At 45.8% G+C, this 21041-nt stretch overlaps 1 protein-coding gene across 3 annotated transcripts in view; it reads right to left on the bottom strand.

Moving 5' to 3' along the window:
- Positions 1–21041, bottom strand: part of si:dkey-172j4.3 (diacylglycerol kinase eta) — a 268396-nt gene that overhangs the window by 72820 nt on the left and 174535 nt on the right. For all 3 annotated transcript variants that reach the window (XM_043704352.1, XM_043704350.1, XM_043704351.1), the window contains exons 2-7: positions 10687–10797; positions 6736–6816; positions 4418–4522; positions 3526–3658; positions 2213–2319; positions 566–691 (exon numbers count right to left, since the gene is read on the bottom strand). In XM_043704352.1, coding sequence (XP_043560287.1) covers positions 566–691; positions 2213–2319; positions 3526–3658; positions 4418–4522; positions 6736–6816; positions 10687–10797 — 663 coding nt within the window. The remainder of the gene's footprint in view (positions 1–565; positions 692–2212; positions 2320–3525; positions 3659–4417; positions 4523–6735; positions 6817–10686; positions 10798–21041) is intronic.

The following is a 21041-nucleotide window of genomic DNA, read 5'->3' as shown; positions in this document are numbered from 1 at the left end:
GGTACCCCCCCCCTCCCGGGGCAAATCACACTCTCTTGTACCCCCCCTCCCTGGGGCAAATCACAATGTGTGAGCCACCTCCCTGGGGCAAATCACACTGTGTGAGATTGCCCCTGCCCCTGCCCCTCCCTGGAAGCAAATCACAATGTTCAGGCATTCTGCCTCCACTCCAGGGCAAATCGACTGTACTTCCTGATCCTTACCCAATCCCACTCCTTTGGCCAGAACCCCCCAGCTCCAGCTCTAGCTCCAGCTCCCTGCTGACCAGCTCCCAGTCACCAATGCCCTTCTCATTGTTTACCCAATCATACGGTCGTTCTGCCCCGGTTGCTGCTGATAGGCTCACTGAGGAGAGAAGCAGTTTGGGATTGGCCGAACAACCCCTCGCAGATTCTGACCATCCCCTTGACTGGATGCCCCCATGAGGGACAAGATTGGGAGAAAATTCAACCCCTGCCCAAGATTGTACATTGCTATCTCCTTTTCTGTTTTAAAAGATCCTGTGTAACCGCGCCCTCCGTGATTGAAAATACCCGCTCAATCAACATCCCGAGGAAACTCTTACAATTGCTTTGCACCACAGGCACCTCCAGTCCTGCAGTCTCCGGACACTGCCACAGGTTTTATCACAGACAGCACATCGGGCACTGACGGGCAGGTTCCCCTCCAGCCACTGGTGAGGCATGGCAACCTGCAACAGAGCAGAGCTCGAGGTGAGTTCACCATCACAATGCTGTATCTGGCACCCACATGGTCTCCAAGCCCACCCATGCCTACTGTTTACATTAATGCAATGTTAACGCATCTTAATATGCACCAACATCAATCAAACCATCAGACACGCCCACACCTCATTGTGTTAGTGAGCAATTGTAAATAACAAGTGACAGAAATATCATCAGGCTTGTGATGGAAGCACAACACAGGGTTTAGAAGCAATTCTAGTGGAGCCCAATGCTCCAGACTCTCCACTCCCCATGCAAGTGTCCCATTGTAATTGGTGCTGGTGAAACCTCAGCCCCAGGTGCACACTGTCCTTAACATTTTCTGCTTTTGAAGTCCCATGTCACCTGGACGTTTCTACATTCTAAGAGGAGTTTGTCTCCTGATCCTTGACAGGTTCAGCCTCCAGCTGAGATATTGATCCCACCTCTCGAACAATAACTCGTTAGCTTATATGGTCATGTCAGAGTTGGGAGAGGCAGGGGAAGTGAGCAACCATTGGGTGTTAACTCTCGGGGCATCAGTGGTCTCAGTAAGTAAATGGAACCTATCAGAGGAACTGTATGCAAATGATGTGATCTGCTTGATTTCAATGCTGTGAAAATCATAGTTTCCCTACAGTGTTGAAGCAAGCCATTCAGTCCACACTGACCTTCCAAAGAGGATCCCATCCAGACCCTTACTCTATCCCCATAACCCTGTATTTCACACGGCTAATCCACTTAACCTACACATCTTCAGACTGCAGGAGAGAACAAGAGCACCCGGAGGAAACCCACGCAGACAGGGGGAAGAACGTGCAAACTCCACAGCCAAGGCTGGAATTGAACTCAGGTTCCTGGCGCTGTGAGATAGCTGTGCTAACTACTGAGCCACTGTGCTGCCCCCTGTGAGGATGAAGGGAAAGGGAGTAGATACATTGATGAGCTAGATTAGATTAGATTAGATTACAGTGTGGAAACAGGCCCTTCGGCCCAACAAGTCCACACCGACCCGCCCAAGCGCAACCCACCCATACCCCTACATTTACCCCTTACCTAACACTACGGACAATTTAGCATGGCCAATTCACCTTACCTGCACATCTTTGGACTGTGGGAGGAAACCGGAGCACCCAGAGGAAACCCATGCGGACACAGGGAGAACGTGCAAACTCCACACAGTCAGTCGCCTGAGGCAGGAATTGAACCCAGGTCTCTGGCGCTGTGAGGCAGCAGTGCTAACCACTGTGCCACCGTGCTGCCCTATCACCGTGCCGCTAGTGATGAGAAAGATTGAGAAAAGAATCTTCAGAGATCAATAAACAAAGAATAGAGAGAGCAAAGATCAAGGTGAGTGAGGGATCTCCAATCATGTGGGATGCATTCATTATTATCGAGTCATTTTTGTCAAAAATTGATTTTTAATTTAGAGATAATGAATGAATTTAATAAGCAGCCCTTTTTAAACTCAATTAATAGAACTCAATGGATGTCACCATTGTACTTACCCCATCCTCATTTTCAATGATATCACTTCCTACAGAGGCCAGTGTGGTCCATTTGCAGTTGTTGAACGCTCTAACAGCACATCGTTTGTGAGCTTTAAACTTACACACTGTCAATTTAAAAGCAAAGGTTCAGTGTGTTGTCTTTAGCAGCAGATCCACCACATACTCAGCCTAACAGTTCCCAGTTAAGAAAGCCATGGCTCAGAAACCCCACATACTCTGAGGTCATTTGATACGTCAGGCAGGATTAAACTGATTTGTACGCAGAATTACCAATCTGTATAGTACTCGCCATTACAAATAACCTTGATAGCCAACACTAACTCTACAACAACAACTGATCTTTATATAGTGCCTTCATATAGTGTAATGAAATGCTCCAAGCCACTTCAGAGGATCATTTTAATACACATTTTGACCCAAAGTTGCATAAAGTGATATTAAAGGAGATGGTCACCAGTCCATAGGCTGGTCAGGTTACCAACTGTGTTTGGAGTATATTATTGAAGACATCAACACAAGGCTTCCTGCCTCCAAAATAACTTAGACATTGCACCCCTACTTCATCATCTCCCAATTCCAACAACTCAACTTGACTACGATCAATATGGTCGCTGAAACTCCCAGAATCCTCTGTGCTGCAGAAACTGGTCGATCCTTGTTGCCAGAACGAACATATGGTCAGGTCATTTTGCAATCTGGGCGCATTGTGACCTTGCTGTTCTGCTTTAAGCCCAACCACAGTATCTTGCGGTCAATCACAGGAGTCCCCGTGAGATAAATCTTCAATTGCAGGAGGCTCCAAGCCAATCCTACATGCTGGACCAGACCCTGACTTGTATTGCATTAAAAAAAATGGTGCTACACCTAACCATGCCTTGTGATAAGATTATTGAAAAAATTGCCCATCTTCATTCTGACCCCAATTCTGCCATCTCAGGTAAAGGATATAAGTTCTTCCATTCCTTTAAATGCTCATTCTGCTATCTCTCACTATCTGGGGCTCCATTCACTCCAAGCTGCTTCCTGCTGTGAATTGTTCCCTCCATCCTATGATTGATACTGCTGAAGACTGAGCTGGCTGTTTTCCTGGTGAACTGTTTGGACATTCCCAGAATGTCACACTTAATGCTAACACAGTGTTTGGATGAAACATCCTGGCAACATAAGGTTGTGGAGCCAAAGTAAAATAACTTCCCAGGTAATTCCAGGTGTCAATTTTTTAAATATTTCCTCTCTACTGTTTTGTGATGTTGATGAGATAGTAATCAAGGCAATGAAGTCACTCAAGCTCACAGCAAGGACCCTCCTACCTTCACAAGAGAGCCCGTGAGAAGTCATTCCTGACAGGGCCTCCCGGCAGACATTGCAGAAGGTGGGGCGGGCGTGGGATGTCGTGTACCAGTTGTGCATCCCTGAGAAATGCTCCATGTTCAGCTGGCTGGCCTGAGGAAGACCCAATGACAAACGTGCTCAGTTTGAAGCTCAGAGGGAGGACGTCACATGCAGAGGTAAGACATGTGCTTTCAAACACCCAGCCATGGTCACCACACCCTGAGCGAGAAGCACCACTTAGTGCAGTGCATAGACACTCAGCATTTATGCATATGTCTCTAAATAGAAATGATCATCCATCCATCCACTTTCTTCCTTCCACTGCCTCTCCACTATCACGCACTCTACTTCAACATCAATTCCAGAATGCATTTAAACTCCATCCTATTATTAACTGACTCCCACACATCTAATCAGCTCTGCCGTTCTCTGTGCACTCTGATTGTCATTGACTCTATTCCGTACATTTAAACACATTTCCAGAGTCCATGTATGTGGTGCCCCGTCTTAAATGTAAACACAGACACAAAAACACCATGCAGGCAGACAGACATACAGTTACATATCTAGGTACACATTCTCACACAGATGCACACACACACACGTCACATACACATGTCACAGACTCAGATTGACATGTGCACACAGGGGCACTCAGACACACCTACACTCACATACATGCACACAATCACATGCACAAACAAGAACACAGACACACAAACACATGTGGCTGTGTATATAAACCCTCACAGGCAGCCACAGCGTGGGAGAATGAACAGCAGATTGACAGTTAGGGTGCAATGTTCCAGGGATGGACCAGATGTCATTTCTGACAGAGTGTGAAAAGAACTGACACTTCTATTACCTTACCTCATAATTCTCAAGTTTTTGGACAGACTTCAGTGCAGTAATCCAATCCTCCATCTCTTTCCTATTCTCTGCACACAGGATTAATTTTCGGAAAGGCGTAATGATCTGTAAATAAAGCTTAATTTAGAATACAGAACCCTTTTTCTGATGGAGCCTATGTTTAGCCCGGGATGTCTCTATCTCAGTTTGAGCAGCAGTTAATTCTGAGATCTCAGGGTATAGACATTATGGCCAGTGCCATCTGAAAAGGCATAAGGGGAACCAACAAATGTCAAAACACAACAATGCTTCCTGCATATTAACGGTGTTTTCTACAATTTTCTTCCAAGCTACTTGCTAGGCCCAGAAAACCGAGGAGACTGAATGTTGTTCTGCACTATAAAACAATCCACCATCTTTATAACTGGTAAAGAGTAGGTAATGAAGCAAGAATTGTAAAGGATAAAACCAGTAGTAAAACAATAAATTGTATACAAACTGCACTATCTTAGAGCCTTCCATATCTCAGGGAGCTGGAGGGAAGGAGACTGGAAACAGGTGAAGAACTTGGTAAAATGACTAAACCATGCACGTCTGAAAAGCTGAACTTCACTTGAATAGATATTTTCCAGTGCTGGGATTCCACATTGTACCTTTTCCTTTCCTAACTCAATGTGAAGGGACTACTTATCAGGAGATAAGGTTATTTCAGTCTCTACACAGCAAATTAAAGTCTATTAATGAGAGCCAGCGCTGTACCTACTGACTCAAAATGAAAATTACCCTGAACTCATGCCGCTGGTCAGAAGACTATACCATTGTCTGTGTCCATCAAGAATGAGAAGCTACTCTGGCAGCTCATCACTCAGCGGCTTATCACTGAGTCAAAGGGTGTACATTCAGGCCTCACTTCAGACACTTGAACATAGTCAAGGTTGACAATCGAGTGAGGTGCTGGGGCAGTGCTTCATTGTTAGCTGTGTCAGTGACATATTCAACGAAGGTCCTGCCTACTATCTCAGATGAATGTCAGAGGCTTCCCATCACTGTGAGAAAAGTGTAAAAGGGTTTTCCATGACACGCCAACTGTTTGTGAGTTTAACCTGAGTTTGTGAGTTTAACGCCTCAGACAAGAAGTGAGATCCAGAAGACAGTAAAGCTTTTATAGTGACCTCAGCCAGGACTGGAATTGAACCCATGTTGCTACCATCACTCTGCAGTTCAGTTCTCGCAGTGAACTGGTTAACTGACCTCCACCGCAGGGGAGCATGTTGACTCAGTGGTTAGCACTGCTGCCTCACAGCGCCAAAGACCCAGGTTCAATTCCAGCCTCGGGCTACTATCTGTGTGAAGTTTGCACCATCTGCCTGGAGCTCTGGTTTCCTCCCACAGTCCAAAGACATGCAGGTCATGTGGATTGGCCATGCTAAATTGCCTGTGGTGTGCAGGCTGGGTGGGCGAGCCTTGGGAAATGTGGGGTCACAGGGATAGGTTGGGGAGTTGGATCTGGGTGTGATGCTGTTTGAAGGGTTGGTGTGGACTCAAATGGCCTCTTTGAGCACTGTACAAATTTTGTGATTTAGTCTTTGACCAATATCACCAAACGTTTGCATCACATTGCTTGCTTGTTGGTGTTGTATTTCCTATATGGCAATATTCTTCAAAAGGACTTCATTGCCTCTGAAGAGCTTTGAGGCATCCTGATATTGTGGGAGGTGCCACATCCACACATGTCTCCCTTGGTTTAATTTCCAGCCAGTCAATGATTAACCCTTTGACGGGTGGGTGAAATTAGCTGCCCCCACCAGTGTCAACCAGACTGAAACCTTCTCATAATCTTTTGGTTGCTTCATTTGGGTGGATTGCTGGCTCAGGAGCTGACCGTGTGCAGAGACACAGCCTGTCCCTCATGGTAGAGTGCTTAGCAAGCCTGCTTCACGAGAAGGTACTGCCTGTAGTTGCTGACTCTAACTGTGGGTGATTAACTGGGGGTCACCATGAGTCATAGGGTGCCATCACATTGGACAATTTAATACCCACAATTATGAAAAACTTTGACTTCAACAGGAGCAGCCTTCCTATATCTTAGCACACTCTCCAGCTCACAGTATTTGCGGAACAGTTTGACCCTCACTGTAGAGTAATTGCCAGAGACATAACACAGAGAGATTTATTTTGGCCACCATGAGATAACATCATGACTTTTAATTGAGAGAGGGTTACAGGGACTTCAACATAATTCCAGATTCAGAGAGAGGATTCTTTTGACACTATGGGAAAGACAGTACAGTGGTCACTGCTCAACAGAGAGACCAAATCAGGAAAAAGCAACGACTTACGGTAAAACTGTTGTTAATGTTTTTAGTGCTGGTCTCAGCAACACTGGCATTAGACAGGTCAACCTCATCGAATATTAAGGACTGGAATGAGAGAAACAAAACAAATCACAATCAGAGTACAGGTTGAACCAGGAGCAGGAATTTGGGTGCAGGTGAATAAGGCAGGCTAAATCAGAATACAGGCTAAATCAGGACATGGGTGACAATCAGAATATGGGCTACAGCCCAAACAGGAATCAGCAAATGTGCATGGGCTTGAGGTTAGGTGTGAGAGAATACTTTATATTGTACTTTGGGTAATTAGATCTGAAGTAGTGTGGATCAGAGGACCAACACTAAGGGAGTGCCACACTGTCAGAGGACCAACACTGAGTGAGTGCCACACTGTCAGAGGACCAACACTGAGGGAGTGCCACACTGTCAGAGGACCAACACTGAGGGAGTGCCGCACTGTTAGAGGACCAGCACTGAGGGAGTGCTGCACTGTCAGAGGACCAGCACTGAGGGAGTGCCACACTGTCAGAGGACCAGCACTGAGGGAGTGCTGCACTGTCAGAGGATCAGCACTGAGGGAGTGCCACACTGTCAGAGCGTCAGAACACAGACTGTAATTTAATAAAGGCTAAATTAGAATACAGGCTACAACCAAACCAAAGCTACAATCAAAACACAAATTACAATCAGAATACAGCCTAAACAGCAATCAGCAAATGTGGGTGGGCTTGAGGTTCGGTGTGAAAGAGTACTTTATATTGTACTTTGGGTAACTGGGCAGTGGGTAGTCTCTGAACTTAAAGATTATGGGTTCATGCCCACTCCCAAGATTTAAACAAATAACCCAGACTGTCACGTCAGCGCTGAGGGAGTGCTGCACTGTCAGAGGGTCAGTGCTGAGGGAATGCTGCACTGTCAGAGGGTCAGTGCTGAGGGAATGCCACACTGTGAGAGTCAGTGCTGAGGGAGTGCTGCACTGTCAGAGGGTCAGTGCTGAGAGAATGCTGCACTGCCAGAGGGTCAGTGCTGGGGGAGTGCTGCACTGTCAGAGGGTCAGTGCTGAGGGAATGCTGCACTGTCAGAGGGTCAGTGCTGAGGGAATGCCACACTGTGAGAGTCAGTACTGAGGGAGTGCTGCACTGTCAGAGGGTCAGTGCTGAGGGGGTGCCACACTGTCAGAAGGTCAGTACTGAGGGAATGCCACACTGAGAGAGGGTCAGTACTGAGGGAACACCTCACTGTTGGAGGGTCAGTGCTGAGACAGTGCTGCATTGTCAGATGGTCAGTACTAAGGGAGTGCCACACTGTCAGTGGATCAGTGCTGAGACAGTGCTGCATTGTCAGAGGATCAGTGCTGAGGGAGTGCTGCACTGTCAGAGGGTCAATGCTAAGGGAGTACTGCACTGTCAGAGGGTCAGTGCTGAGGGAGTGCTGCAATGTTAGAGGGTCAGTGCTGAGGGAATGCTGCACTGTCAGAGGGTCAGTGCTGACGGACTGCAACACTGACAGAGGGTCAGTACTGAGGGAATGCCTCACTGTCGGAGGGTCAGTACTGAGAGAACACCGCACTGTTGGAGGGTAAGTGCTGAGAGAGTGCTGCATTGTCAGAGGGTCAGTACTGAAGGAGTGCCACACTGTCAGAGGGTCAGTACTGAGGGAATGCCACACTGTGAAAGAGTCAGTACTGAGGGAGTGCTGCACTGTCAGAGGGTCAGTGCTGAGGGAGTACTGCACTGTCAGAGGGTCAGTGCTGAGGGGGTGCCACACTGTCAGAAGGTCAGTACTGAGGGAATGCCACACTGTCAGAAGGTCAGTACTGAGGGAATGCCACACTGTCAGAGGATCAGTACTGAGGGAACACCTCACTGTTGGAGGGTCAGTGCTGAGAGAGTGCTGCATTGTCAGATGGTCAGTACTAAGGAAGTGCCACACTGTCAGTGGATCAGTGCTGAAAGAGTGCTGCACTCTCAGAGGGTCAGTGCTGAGGGAGTGCTGCACTGTTAGAGGGTCAGTACTGAGGGAATGCTGCAGTCTCAGCGGGTCAGTGCTGAGGGTGTGCTGCAGTGTCAGTGTGTCAGTGCTGAGGGAGTGCTGCACTGTTAGAGGGTCAGTACTGAGGGAGTGCTGCAGTGTCAGTGGGTCAGTACTGAGGGAGTGCTGCACTGTTAGAGGGTCGGTACTGAGAGAGTGCTGTGCTGTCAGAGGGTCAATACTGAGGGAGTGCTGCAGCGTCAGTGGGTCAGTGCTGAGGGAGTGCTGCGCTGTTAGAGGGTCAGTACTGAGAGAGTGCTGCACTGTCAGAGGGTCAGTACTGAGGGAGTGCTGCAGTGTCAGGGGGTCAGTGCTGAGGGAGTGCTGCACTGTTAGAGGGTCGGTACTGAGAGAGTGCTGCGCTGTCAGCGCGTCAGTGCTGAGGGAGTACTGCAGTGTCAGTGGATCAGTGCTGAGGGATTGCAGCACTGTTAGAGGGTCATTACTGAGAGAGTGCTGCACTATCAGAGGGTCAGTGCTGAGAGAGTGCTGCGCTGTCAGAGGCACTGTCTTTCAAACAAGGCATAAATCCTTCCCTTCCAACTCTACATAAAACTTCTCTATTCAACAAGAGTACAGGAGAAAGATGAGGGAAGATGGAAGAAACAAAAGCTAGATTTGGAACAGAGATGTAGGTTTTGGAGAGTGTACTCCTCGACATATCGATGTAACAGTTCTGGCTGATAGAGCTAGTATCGGGATTGATTCCTGGCAGAAAACATAGGAGCTAGAAAAGCAGCCACAGAATATCTTGGAATTGGATAAGCTTCATGGAAGTTCATGGACGTATGTCTCTTTGCCTTGCCCTGTGCTGGATACAGCGTGGTCTTCCTCAAGCAATCTAGCAGTGATGGCAGATCTTTCATTGTACCGCTATGTGATTCTTAGTCATCAGACAAACATGCTAGACAGTTTTCCCATCATTCCTGTTTCTGATGAAGGAATCAGAGAGAATCCTTAGGGCTAAAGGAATCAAAGGTATGGGGAGGAAGTAGGACTAGAATGCTGAGTTGGATGCTCAGCCTTGGTCGTGCTGATGGGGGATCAGGCTTGAAAGGCCAAATAGCCTCTTCCTACCGCTATTTATGTCTCTGTAATAAACATACAGAACTTTTAAATACAAATGAACCCACAAATCATCTTTAATGATATGACTTTCAATTTGTTGACAGAAGACAGTTTTAATTCTGTGGAGACTCCATGACAGTCTTATAAGATTGACAATTGTTACATCCTATCACCTGGACTGTTTAAAACGGATAATTTCCTAAAAGAGGTCATGGAAAATTAGATGCTCCTGCTCTGTTCCTGACTGACACGTCACCCAAACAGGCTGTGTTGCCTTCAGCTGTCTACCTGTGAAGGAGGCGTCAGGAATGACACTGGATTGAATTTATCCAGATTGGAATTGTCAGGATTGCTACTGGATTGGAATTGTCTGGGTTGGAATTGTCAGGAATGGTATTGGTATGGAATTATCAGGATTTGAATTGTTCAGGTTGGAATTGTCAGGAGTGGTATATGATTGGAATTGTCTGGAGTTGAATTATCAGGAATGATATTATTAGGATTGCCATTATCCTTAATGACCCAAGCAACATTCCTGCTCAGTCACCACCAGAGTACAGTATCCACCCCACTGCTGATTATGTATTGCTGCTGAGTTATGTCTGTGTTAGCAAATTCATGATACCATTCAAGATGATTAATCATTTGCAAGGTGATTTGAGATAATTATGTTGATAGAATGTAATGCTAATGCCCCCCATATTATTGTTACAGTGAGGATTGGTTAGCAGCAGTCCTAAGTGTTAGTGATTTTTTTGAGTCTAGGGTGAGATTCCTTATCAATTCATTGGAAAATGATGAGCAACACGCCTTGCTTCAGTTGACAAGCGTGAACAGTGTCAGCCCTGATTGCTTTACCTTTGAATCCTTGGCCCAGTATAGAGTTCGTCCTCTGAGCTTAAAGTATCTTTTCTTCCACCTCTGGAATGAGCTGGTCTGCTTCAGTAACAAGCCTTCATTAATGCTTTTCTGTTAAAAGAAATTGGAATAAGGTTCATGAGTAATTTTAAAAGAAAAGCTGTGATATGATATGGACTACGATAGCATTTGCAGAGCGAGTCTTTACTCTGTTGGTTAAAAATGGATTAAATGAGTCTAATCCTTTGTAATGCTGTGAACGAAGGTGGGCAGAGGGTATGTTATTTGTTGCTTGTCATTCTATTTGCATATAAACAATATATCTCAAAAACTAGTGAACAAATTTCTACAAAAGTTAATACATAGATAGGGTAAGAGCCAAAGATGAGTTGATTAGTTTCTGCTACAGGTGCAGATCCAAATTGACATCTCGGACTTTTCAAATAGTCCATTAACTTGGGGAAGGGGCGAGTTGCTTTGTTTATAAGAATGCTCAGTATTGTTGAATGGAAAAAAAAAAGCAGTTCTGACATTTCAGCTGAGCAAACCTTCATCAGGACGGTTTGTCTGAGATGTTGTGAGTGTCCCACTTTCTCCGCTTTCTCCTTTTAGCACCTTAGTGATCAAAGACAGATCATCTATTGCTCCTTTCTTTGACAAAACTAGTCCTCTTCCACAGGAACTGTAAAACATGGTGTTATGTTCAATCCACATCACCCCCTCCTCTTCTGCCCTCCCCTCCCAACCTAACAGTTTTGTTTCATATCCACGGAAGTGCCATTTGCCAACACCTATGAACATGAGACATCGCCCTCACCCCAAATCACAAACAGATACAGTTGGAGGCTTCAGAAAATTCCATGCAGCAAATCTCACACACTCTCAGCATATAGCAAGAAAGTTTTGAGATGTATTAAACTGAATGCGGTATGTCATATCCACCACAATGTCCCCTTTCCATCCTCTCTGAAAATTGGAATGGTTCTGAATGTCTTGGATCAGTTCTTAGAGAGTAGAAGGAGAGAGGGAAGGAAGACCAGCTGTTGATGAGACTCTCCAACATCTTCTCCATGTACTGGTTGGTTTGACTTATGATTCAGGATTCTGAATTTATCCTCTGAATGTCTCTCAATGTTGGTTTATCATCACTATTCATCAGTACCTATCAACACTGACAGACTCCTCATCCACAGTGGTGTTAAACACTTGCAGGGCATGTATAGACCAATAGAAAACAAAGCCCATTCACCCAATTGCTATCCCATCAAACACTCCAGGGCAGGTACAGCATGGGGTTGAATACAGAAGTAAAGTTGCTTCTACACTTTCCCCATCAAACACTACCAGTACAGGTACAGTGCAGGGATATATAAAGGGTAAATTTCCTTCCTGAATGTCCCAGTTAAATACAGCCAGGGATCCATATCTAGCCCTGTGCTGTAGCTGTCCCAGGAGTGTATGATGGGACTCTCTAGAGGGAGTTTTACTTTCTATCTAACCCGTGCTTCACCAGTCATGGGATATGACAGTGTAGAGGGTGTTTTACTGTATATCTGACTCCATGCTGTACCTGGCCTGGTGTGACAATGTAGAGGATGCTATATTGTATTTCTTTTAGATACAAATCTCCCTCTAATCTTTGAAAATTGAAAGGAAAGTTCCATCGACGCCATCTCCATCAGACACTCCTGGGACACAGACAGTGCAGGGGTTAAATCCAGTGTAAAACTTGCTGTACTCTTTTAAACTAAAAAGTACACAGAAAGTAAAGTTGTCTTGGCACCGTCCCAATCAAACAGTTCCAGGATAGGGAAAGTCCAGGCTTAAATCCAGAACAAAGCTTGCTCTACTCTTTTAAATGAGATGTAAACAGAAAGTCAAGTTCCCTCGACACCATCCCCATCAAACACTCCTGGGACATGGTCAATACAGGGTTAACTCCACATGAAAGCTCACCCTTCCCTTTTAAACTGCAAGTAGACCTCCCTTGACATTTTCCACTATACACTCGCAGGATAGGCACAGCACAAGGTTAGATACAGTGTAAAACTTCCTTTACACTGCCCCATGAAACACTCCCAAGACAGCTACTGCACTGGATTCAATACGGAATAACGCTCTCTGTACACTGTACCCATCAAACACTTGCAGGACAGGTTCAGAACAGGGTTAGATACAAAGGAAAGCTCTCTCTATTCTTAAACTGAAAGCAAAGCTCTCTCAACTCTTAAACAAAAAGTAGAGCTTGCCCTACTATTTTAAACTAATTAAATCTCACTCTACTCTTTTACTTTTTTTGTGAAAGTAAAGTTCACCCTGCTCTTTCTAATCTGAGAGGAAGTCTCCTTCCATATTGTCGCCATCAAACACATCTAGGAAAGGGATAGCTCAATTTTACATACACTGTCAAACACTCTCAACACCTCCTTTTCAAATACGCCCAAAGCAGGAACAGCAAGATGTGAGATCCAGAGTAATGCTCCTGGAGTGATCTTAACAAGGTCAGGGTGGTGAACCTCATAGAATATGAGTTTCCTAATTGGGGTTGTTAATCTAGTCTAATCAGGGAGCCCTGACTAAAAAGTAGAAACAAGGAATGTCAGACATGCTGTTCACTCTGAGAGCTAGCTCTGAGGGAACTGGATCAGTGTCAAGGGCTCTTGGTGTGCAAATAAAGAGTGATATTTATTCTAGCTCCTTGAAAACCGCATTAGGGTATTGGAACTGGATGAACTTCGGATCATTCAGGAGGCAGAGGGAGTATTACAGAAGATTTGCAGGGAGGTAGTCTCAGCTCGGGTACAGGGAAAAGATAGATAGGTTACGGAAAGGGAACAGGCAGACAGTGCAGGGATCCCCTGTGGCCATTCCCCTCAATAATAAGTATACCGTTTTGGACACTGTTGGGTGGGGAACCTACCAGGGAAAGCCACAGTGGTCGGGTCTCAGGCACTGTGCCTGGCTCTGTGGCTCAGGAGGGAAGTGGGGAGAATAGAAAAGTGCTACTGGTAGGAGACTGAATAGTTAGAGGAACAGACTGGAGATTCTGTGGTCGTGAATGGGACTCCCAGAAGGTATGTTGCTTCCCAGATGCCAGGGTCCAGGATGTCTCTGATTGAGTCTACAAGATTCTGAGGGGGAACAGTGAGCAGCCAGAAGTCGTGGTGCACATTGGCACCAATGACATAACCAGGAAAAGGGATGATCTAAAACATCATTTCAGGGAGTTAGGTTGGAAGCTAAAAAGCAGGATGAGCTGAGTAGTAATCTCAGGATTACTACTGGTGCCACATGCTGGTGAGATGACGAACAGGGAGCAAGTGCAGCTAAACATGTGGCTACAGGGCTGGTACAGGAAGGAGGGCTTCAGACATGTAAGTCATTGGGGTACCTTCTGGGGAAGGTGGGACCTGTCCATGAAGGACGGGTTGCATTTAAACAGGAGGGGCACCAAATCCTGGGTGGGAGATTTGCTAGAGCACTTCAGGAGATTTAAACCCATTTGGCAAGGGGATGGGAACCAGAGCTACAGATCAGAGGAGAGAGTAGTTGTTGAACGGGCAGAAATAGAATGCAGAGAGTCTGTAGAGAAGGATACACAGTTGATAGGGCAAAGGGATGGGTTAAAGTGTGTCTGTTTCAATGCAAGGAATGAGTTGCTGGAAAAGCGCAGCAGGTCAGGCAGCATCCAAGGAACAGGAGCCTTATGCCCGAAACGTCGATTCTCCTGTTCCTTGGATGCTGCCTGACCTGCTGTGCTTTTCCAGCAACACATTTTCAGCTCTGATCTCTAGCATCTGCAGTTCTCATTTTCTCCTCAATGCAAGGAATGTCAGGAATAAGAGTAATGAACTTAGAGCATTGATCAGTATTGGAATTATGATATAGTGGCCATAATGGAGTCATGGATTTGATAGGAATGGTTTCTGAATGTTCTAGGGTTTGGATCTTTTAAAAAAAACAGGGAGGGGGGTAAAAGAGGAGGGGGAGTAGCATTGTTAATTAGGGAGTGGATCACAGCTACAGAAAAGGAGGTTGATGAGGAGGGTTTGTCTACTGAGTCAGTATGGGTTGAAGTCAGTAACAGGAAAGGAGCAGTCACTTTATTGGGTGTTTTCTATAGAGCCCCCAATAACAGCAGAGCAATGGAAGAACAGATTGGACAGCAGAGCTTAGAAAGGTGCAGATGTAACAGAGTTGTTGTTATGGGTGACTTCAACTTCCCCAATATTAATTGGAACCTCCTTCGTACAGATGGCCTGAATGGAGTCGACTTTGTCAGGTGTGTCCAGCAGGGATTCCTGACTCAATATGTAGATAAGCCGACTAGGCGGGGGGCCATGTTGGATTTGGTGCTCGGCAATGAGCCAGGTCGGGTGTCAGATTTCTCAGTGGGAGAACATTTCAGTGACAGTGACCACAACTGCCTCACCTTTACCATAGCCATGGAGATGAATAGGAACAGACAGTATGGGAAGGTATTTAATTAGTTAGGCGAAATGATACTGCTATTAGACAGGAGCTGTGGAGTATAAATTGGGAACAGTTGTTCTATGGGAAAGGCACAACAGAAATGTGGAGGTTGTTTAAGGGGGACCTGTTGCGAGTGTTGGATAACTTTGTCCCACAGAGACGGGCAAGGAATGGTAAGGTGAAGGAGCCTTGTTGACAAGAGCAGGGGAGTTTCTCATCAAGAGGAAGAAGGAAGCTTACCTGAGGTTGAGGAAGCAAGGCTCTGGCACAGCTTTATAGGATTACAGGGTAGCTACGAAAGAACTCAAAAATGGACTGAGGAGAGCTAGGAGGGGGCATGAGAAAGCCTTGGTGGGAAGGATTAGGGAAAAGCCAAAGGCATTGTACACTTACATGAGGAATAAAAGAATGATCAGAGAGAGGGTAGGGCCAATCAGGGGTAGTGGAGGGAACTTGTGCCTGGAGTCTGAAGAGGTAAGGAGGCCTTAAAATGAGTTTTTTTGCTTCAGTATTCACTAGACAGAGGGACCTTGTTGATAGTGAGAACACCATGGACCAGGTTAATAGGCTTGAACAGATTGATATTAAAGATGTGGATGTACTGGAAATCCTGGGAAGCATCAAGACAGATGAGCCCCCACGGCTGGACCAGATATATCCAAGGTTACTCCAGGAAGTGAGCAATGAGATTGCCGCACCTCTGGCGATGATCTTTGCATCCTCATTCTCTCCGGGAGTAGTCCTGGATGATTGGAGGGAGGCGAATGTTGTTCCTCTGTTCAAGAAAGGGAATAGGGAAATCCCTGGGAATTACAGTCCAGTCAGTCTTAGGTCTGTGGTAAGCAAGGTTCTGGAAAGGATTCTGAGAGATAGGATTGAAGACTGTTTGGAAAAACAAAGTTTGATTAAAGATAGTCAGCATGGCTTTGTGAGAGGCAGGTCATACCTCACAAGCCTTATTGAGTTCTTTGAGGATATGACTAGACAAGTTGATGAAGGTTAAAACAATGACTGCAGATGCTGGAAACCAGATTTTGGATTAGTGGTGCTGGAAGAGCACAGCAGTTCAGGCAGCATCTTGAAGGGCTTTTGCCCGAAACGTCGATTTTGCTACTCCTCGGATGCTGCCTGAACTGCTGTGCTCTTCCAGCACCACTAATCCAAAGGTTGATGCAGGTTGAGTGGTGAATGTGGTGTAAATGGATTTCAGTAAAGATTGCCCACAGTAGGCTCATTCAGAATGTTAGGAGGTATGGGATACAGGGAAATTTGACTGTCTGGATACAGAATTGGCTGGCTGAAAGATGACAGTGAGTGGTGACAGATGGAAAGTACTCCGCCTGGTGGTCGGTGATGGGTGGTGTTCCTCACGGATCTGTTCTTGGGCCTCTGCTCTTTGTAGTTTTTATAAATGACTTGGATGAAGAAGTGGAGGGGTGGGTTGGTAAGTTTGCCGATGACACAAAGGTCGATGGTGTTGTAGATTGTGCCGAGGGCTGTTGCAGGCTACAACAAGACATTGACAGGATGCAGAGCTGGGCTGAAAAGTAGCAGATGGTGTTCAACCTGGATAACTGCGAAGTGATTCATTTTGGAAGGTCACATCTGTATGGTGAATACAGGGTTAAAGACAGAATTCGTGGCAGTGTAAAGGAACAGTGGGATCTTGGGGTCCACAAATTTCCCACCCACAGTGATAGGGTTGTTAAGAAGGAGTATAGTGTTTTGACTTTCATTAACAGGGAGATTGAGTTTAAGAGCCACAAGGTTTGCTGCAGCTCTATAAAATCCTGGTTAGACTATATTCGGATTAGTGTGCAGTTCTGGTCACCTTATTATAGGAAGGATGTAGATGCTTTAGAGAGGGTGCAGAGGAGATTTACCAGGATGCTGCCTGGATTGGAGGGCTTGTCTTATGAAGAGAGGTTGAGTGACCTAGGGCTTTTCACACTGGAGAGAAGAAGGAAGAGAGGTGACTTGATAGAGGTGTAGAAGGGAATGAGAGGCATATATAGATGGACAAAGATTTTCCCCAGGGCACACCTTAACATTATGTCACGAGGGGTCATAATGTTAAGGTGATTGGAGGAAGGTTGAGGGGAAATGTCAGAGGAAGGTTCTTGATGCAGAGAGTGGTGGGTGTGTGGAATGCCGTCCCAGCAGTGGCAATATAGTCAGAGACATTAGGGACCTTTAAGTGACTGCTGGATGGATGGCAGTAAATTGAGGGGTGTGTAGGTTAGGTTGATCTTAGATTAAGATAAATACTCGACGCAACATCGTGGGCTGAAGAGCCTGTACTGTGCTGTACTGTTTTATGTTCTATGATACCAGCCTCTGTGAAGTTATTTCAGTGGCGATGAGAGTGGGATTAATTATGTAACTATGCAAAAGCACCTAATAGCTGAAGTCCAACTGGACTTCAAACCGGCACTATAACTGGTTTTGTCGTTAGAAAATGCAGCAACTGGGACATATGAGTTACAGGGTATGCCGATGGACGTGGACATCACTGAGCCTGGGAACACCACTTGAATGAAGGCAATCACAGAGCCTCACTTAAGACCTATCCTGAGCAGACAGACTCCAGGTCAGTCCAAGCAAAACCCCATAACAAAGCTAAGCCTTGACCAAGTGGTTAAAATTTTCTTTAGGATCTAGGTTAGCAAGCCATTGCGGTTGCTACCAATATGTGGATTTGAGACAGCAAAGGAGTCCCTCTAAACCCAAATGGAGTAAGAGAACTCATAGGCTGGTATCCAGGAGAGTGCACACCCTGGAATGTCCACCTGTTTGGAACAGTCTAATTGCTTAGCAACATCCAAATCTGAACCAATCAAAATAAACATCTGGTTAAATGGTTACCCAGTTCTAATGGTGGTCAGAACTGGAGCAGGTGTTTACCTATACCGGGGAACCATTACACATTATAGGGACGCCTGCAGTTCCAGTCTCTTCTGAGAAGCAGCTGGTTCAGTTACCACTGATTGTAGTAAAAGGCTTACATCCAAGCTTTGATGGGGTGGCATTAGGTGAGAAAGATTGACCTTGATTGCCTCAACATTTTTCGATTAGTAAATGGCTGCCTGAGTGATGTCCTAATTATATACCCAAAAGGTTTTCAGGAAGGTCTGGGGTTTTTCAAAGGAGCCAAGGCCACCTGACATGTTAACCAGCAAGCAATTCCGTGATTCTGCAAGGCCTGCCCAGTGCCAATTGCCTCACGGGCTAAAGGAGAGGCAGAAATCAGGAGGCTGGAAAACGAGGGAATCATCAAACCAATACCCAGTTTGTGGAATGGACAGCCCCCAGTCATACTGATTGTGAAGCCTGAAGGGTAGGTTCACCTTGGTGGGGTTTTCAAACAAACGGTGAACTGATTCTCACAGCCTGGATAAATACCCAGTCCCTCACAGAGGAATTATATAAAAACCTGGCAGGGAGGTTGTCCTTCTTGAAGCTGGACATGAGCCATATGTATTTGCAATTGTGGTTAGATGAGGATTCCCAGAAGTATGCTGCAATAAATACCCTAAGGGTTTTTAACAATACACGAGACTGCGATGGGATATTATCAGCCCATGCAAATTTTGAGTGGTCAATGGGTAACATTTTACAGCATCTTTCTCAGGTCGCCATTTATCTAAATGACGGGCCAATAACAGACAAGACCAATGAAGAGCATTTACAAAGTTTGGACGTGATCCTTAAACATGTCTCCCAGGTGGGCGTATGCCTTAGAAGGGAAAAATGTGTGTTCCAGACACCCCGAGTGACCTCCTTGGGTTACAGAGTGAACAAGACTGGGTGACACTCATTGGAAGATAAAGTGAAGGTGATCAAAGGTGCCCGGTTCCCACACCTGTATTGGAGCTTCGGTCTTTCCTTGGGCTGGTGAATTATTACAGAACGTTCGTACATAACCTGGCCTCCGTTCTGGCAGTTTTGCATCAACTCTTAGAAAAGGGTCAGCCTTGGAAATAGTTACGTCGCCACACTGTAGCTTTCACAGAAGTGAAGAAACAGATATTATCCTCTTAGGTGTTAACACACTACATCCCAAACAAGATCTGGTATTAAGATGCAACGCCTCTCTGTATAGGATCATCAGTGGCCCAATAGAGAGGAACATCCAACAGCATAGGCAGCCAGGACATTGGCAAATGCAGAATGTAAATATGTCCAGTTAGAGAAGAAAGGTTAGGCAGTCATATTTGGAGTCAGGAAGTTCCACCAATACCTTTATGGACATAAATTTGTGAAAGTAACAGACCACAAACCCTTGCTAGATCTACTTAAAGAGGACAAGGCAGTGCCACCATAGCTTCATGTGGAAATCAGCAGCGGGCTCTAATACTAAGTGCGTATAATTACAAGTTGGAACACTGACCGGGAGACCAAATAGCAAATGCAGATGCATTGAGCCTCCTCCCCCTGGTAGATATATCACCGGTGGTGCAGCCACTGGAAGAGTTCATATTGGCTATAACTTGACTGGTCACACTTCCAGTCACAGCTGACAATATTAGACTTCGGACACAGAACGTTCCAGAGCTGGCAAAACTGAAACAGGTGATGATACAGGAATCCAAAGGGCCATTACAATCAGAGTTGAAATCTTTACAGACCTGGAGAAACCAGATCACAGAAAGGGATGGGATACTATTTCTGGGGAGCAAGAGTGATTGTCCTCAGCAAAATCCGCTGCCAGATACTTGCTAAACTCAATCAGGGTCAACCAGAGGTTTCCAAACTGAAAATGTTGGCCCACTGCTGAATTCTACCTGAAGCTATGTTGGCTAGCCAGGATTGGATGCTGACATAGCCATATTGGTGAGGCACTGTCCAGAGTGCCAAAAAGGACAAAAATTTACCACCAGCAGCTCCCATAAACCCTGGACTCGATTACACATTAACTATGCAGATCCTTTCATAGAACGAATGTTCTTAGTCATTGTGAATGCCCACTCAAAGTGGTTGGACATGCATAGAGTCCATTCATCAGGGGACGTTGATAGAAAAACTGCATGCATCTTTGGCAATTGGGGAACTCAGGGAATTGTTGGTCACAGATAATGGGCCATTGTTTACCAGCAGGGATTTGAGTACTTTAAAGTTGAATGGCATTTGACATATAGGGACAGCTCCACACCATCCATCATCCAATGGTCTGGCAGAAAGACCAGTCCAAACTTTGAAGGCAGGCTTAAAGAGATAGCCCACAACCTCACTAGATACCAAACTGTCCCGGTTCCTGTTTGATTATTCGGACCATCTCTCATGTAGCTACAGGGATGGCTCCAGCAGAGTTGCCTTTGGGAAGAAGACTCCACACCTGATTAAAATGATCTCCCCAGTTCTGAGGGAGGAGAGTGCCAGTGCCCAAAACAAGACTGCATTAAGTAAGAGAGACAGTTTGGCAAAGTTTAGTGTAGGAATCAGGGGAATGGCCCTGCGTGGGTAACAGGTATGGCCAACACAAGGTCAGGTCTAGTGATGCATAAAGGTCAGGTAGATGTGACAGTTCTGAACAAGCATGTGAACCACATGAAAACTACAAACTCACAAAGAGTGCAGGAACAAAGTATGCCCACCTCCTTGACACCCTTTCCAACTGTTCCGGCACCTGTGGGTTCTCCCTCTTTGTCAAGCAAGAAAGGAACCTCAGAATCTGAGAAGGACACAGCGGGTGTCACCGCCTCAATTCCTTAGCCGCCTGAATAGGAGAATGAACTTCTTTCGAGAAGTTGGCCATATCAGAAACAGAGTTGGAGGAACCCTACCCCGGTACCTGGAAGAGTTAAACAAAAGGAACCAGCCAATGTCCTCAGACTCGGAGGGGGAGGGATGAAGTGATTGTGACAAGGTCATCCAGGTGAACC

Source organism: Chiloscyllium plagiosum, chromosome 15, assembly GCF_004010195.1.
Source record: "Chiloscyllium plagiosum isolate BGI_BamShark_2017 chromosome 15, ASM401019v2, whole genome shotgun sequence".
In the NCBI taxonomy this organism is placed as follows: domain Eukaryota; kingdom Metazoa; phylum Chordata; class Chondrichthyes; order Orectolobiformes; family Hemiscylliidae; genus Chiloscyllium; species Chiloscyllium plagiosum.
The sequence above is the reverse complement of the archived record's forward strand: the minus strand, read 5'-3'. Positions and strand labels throughout refer to the sequence as shown.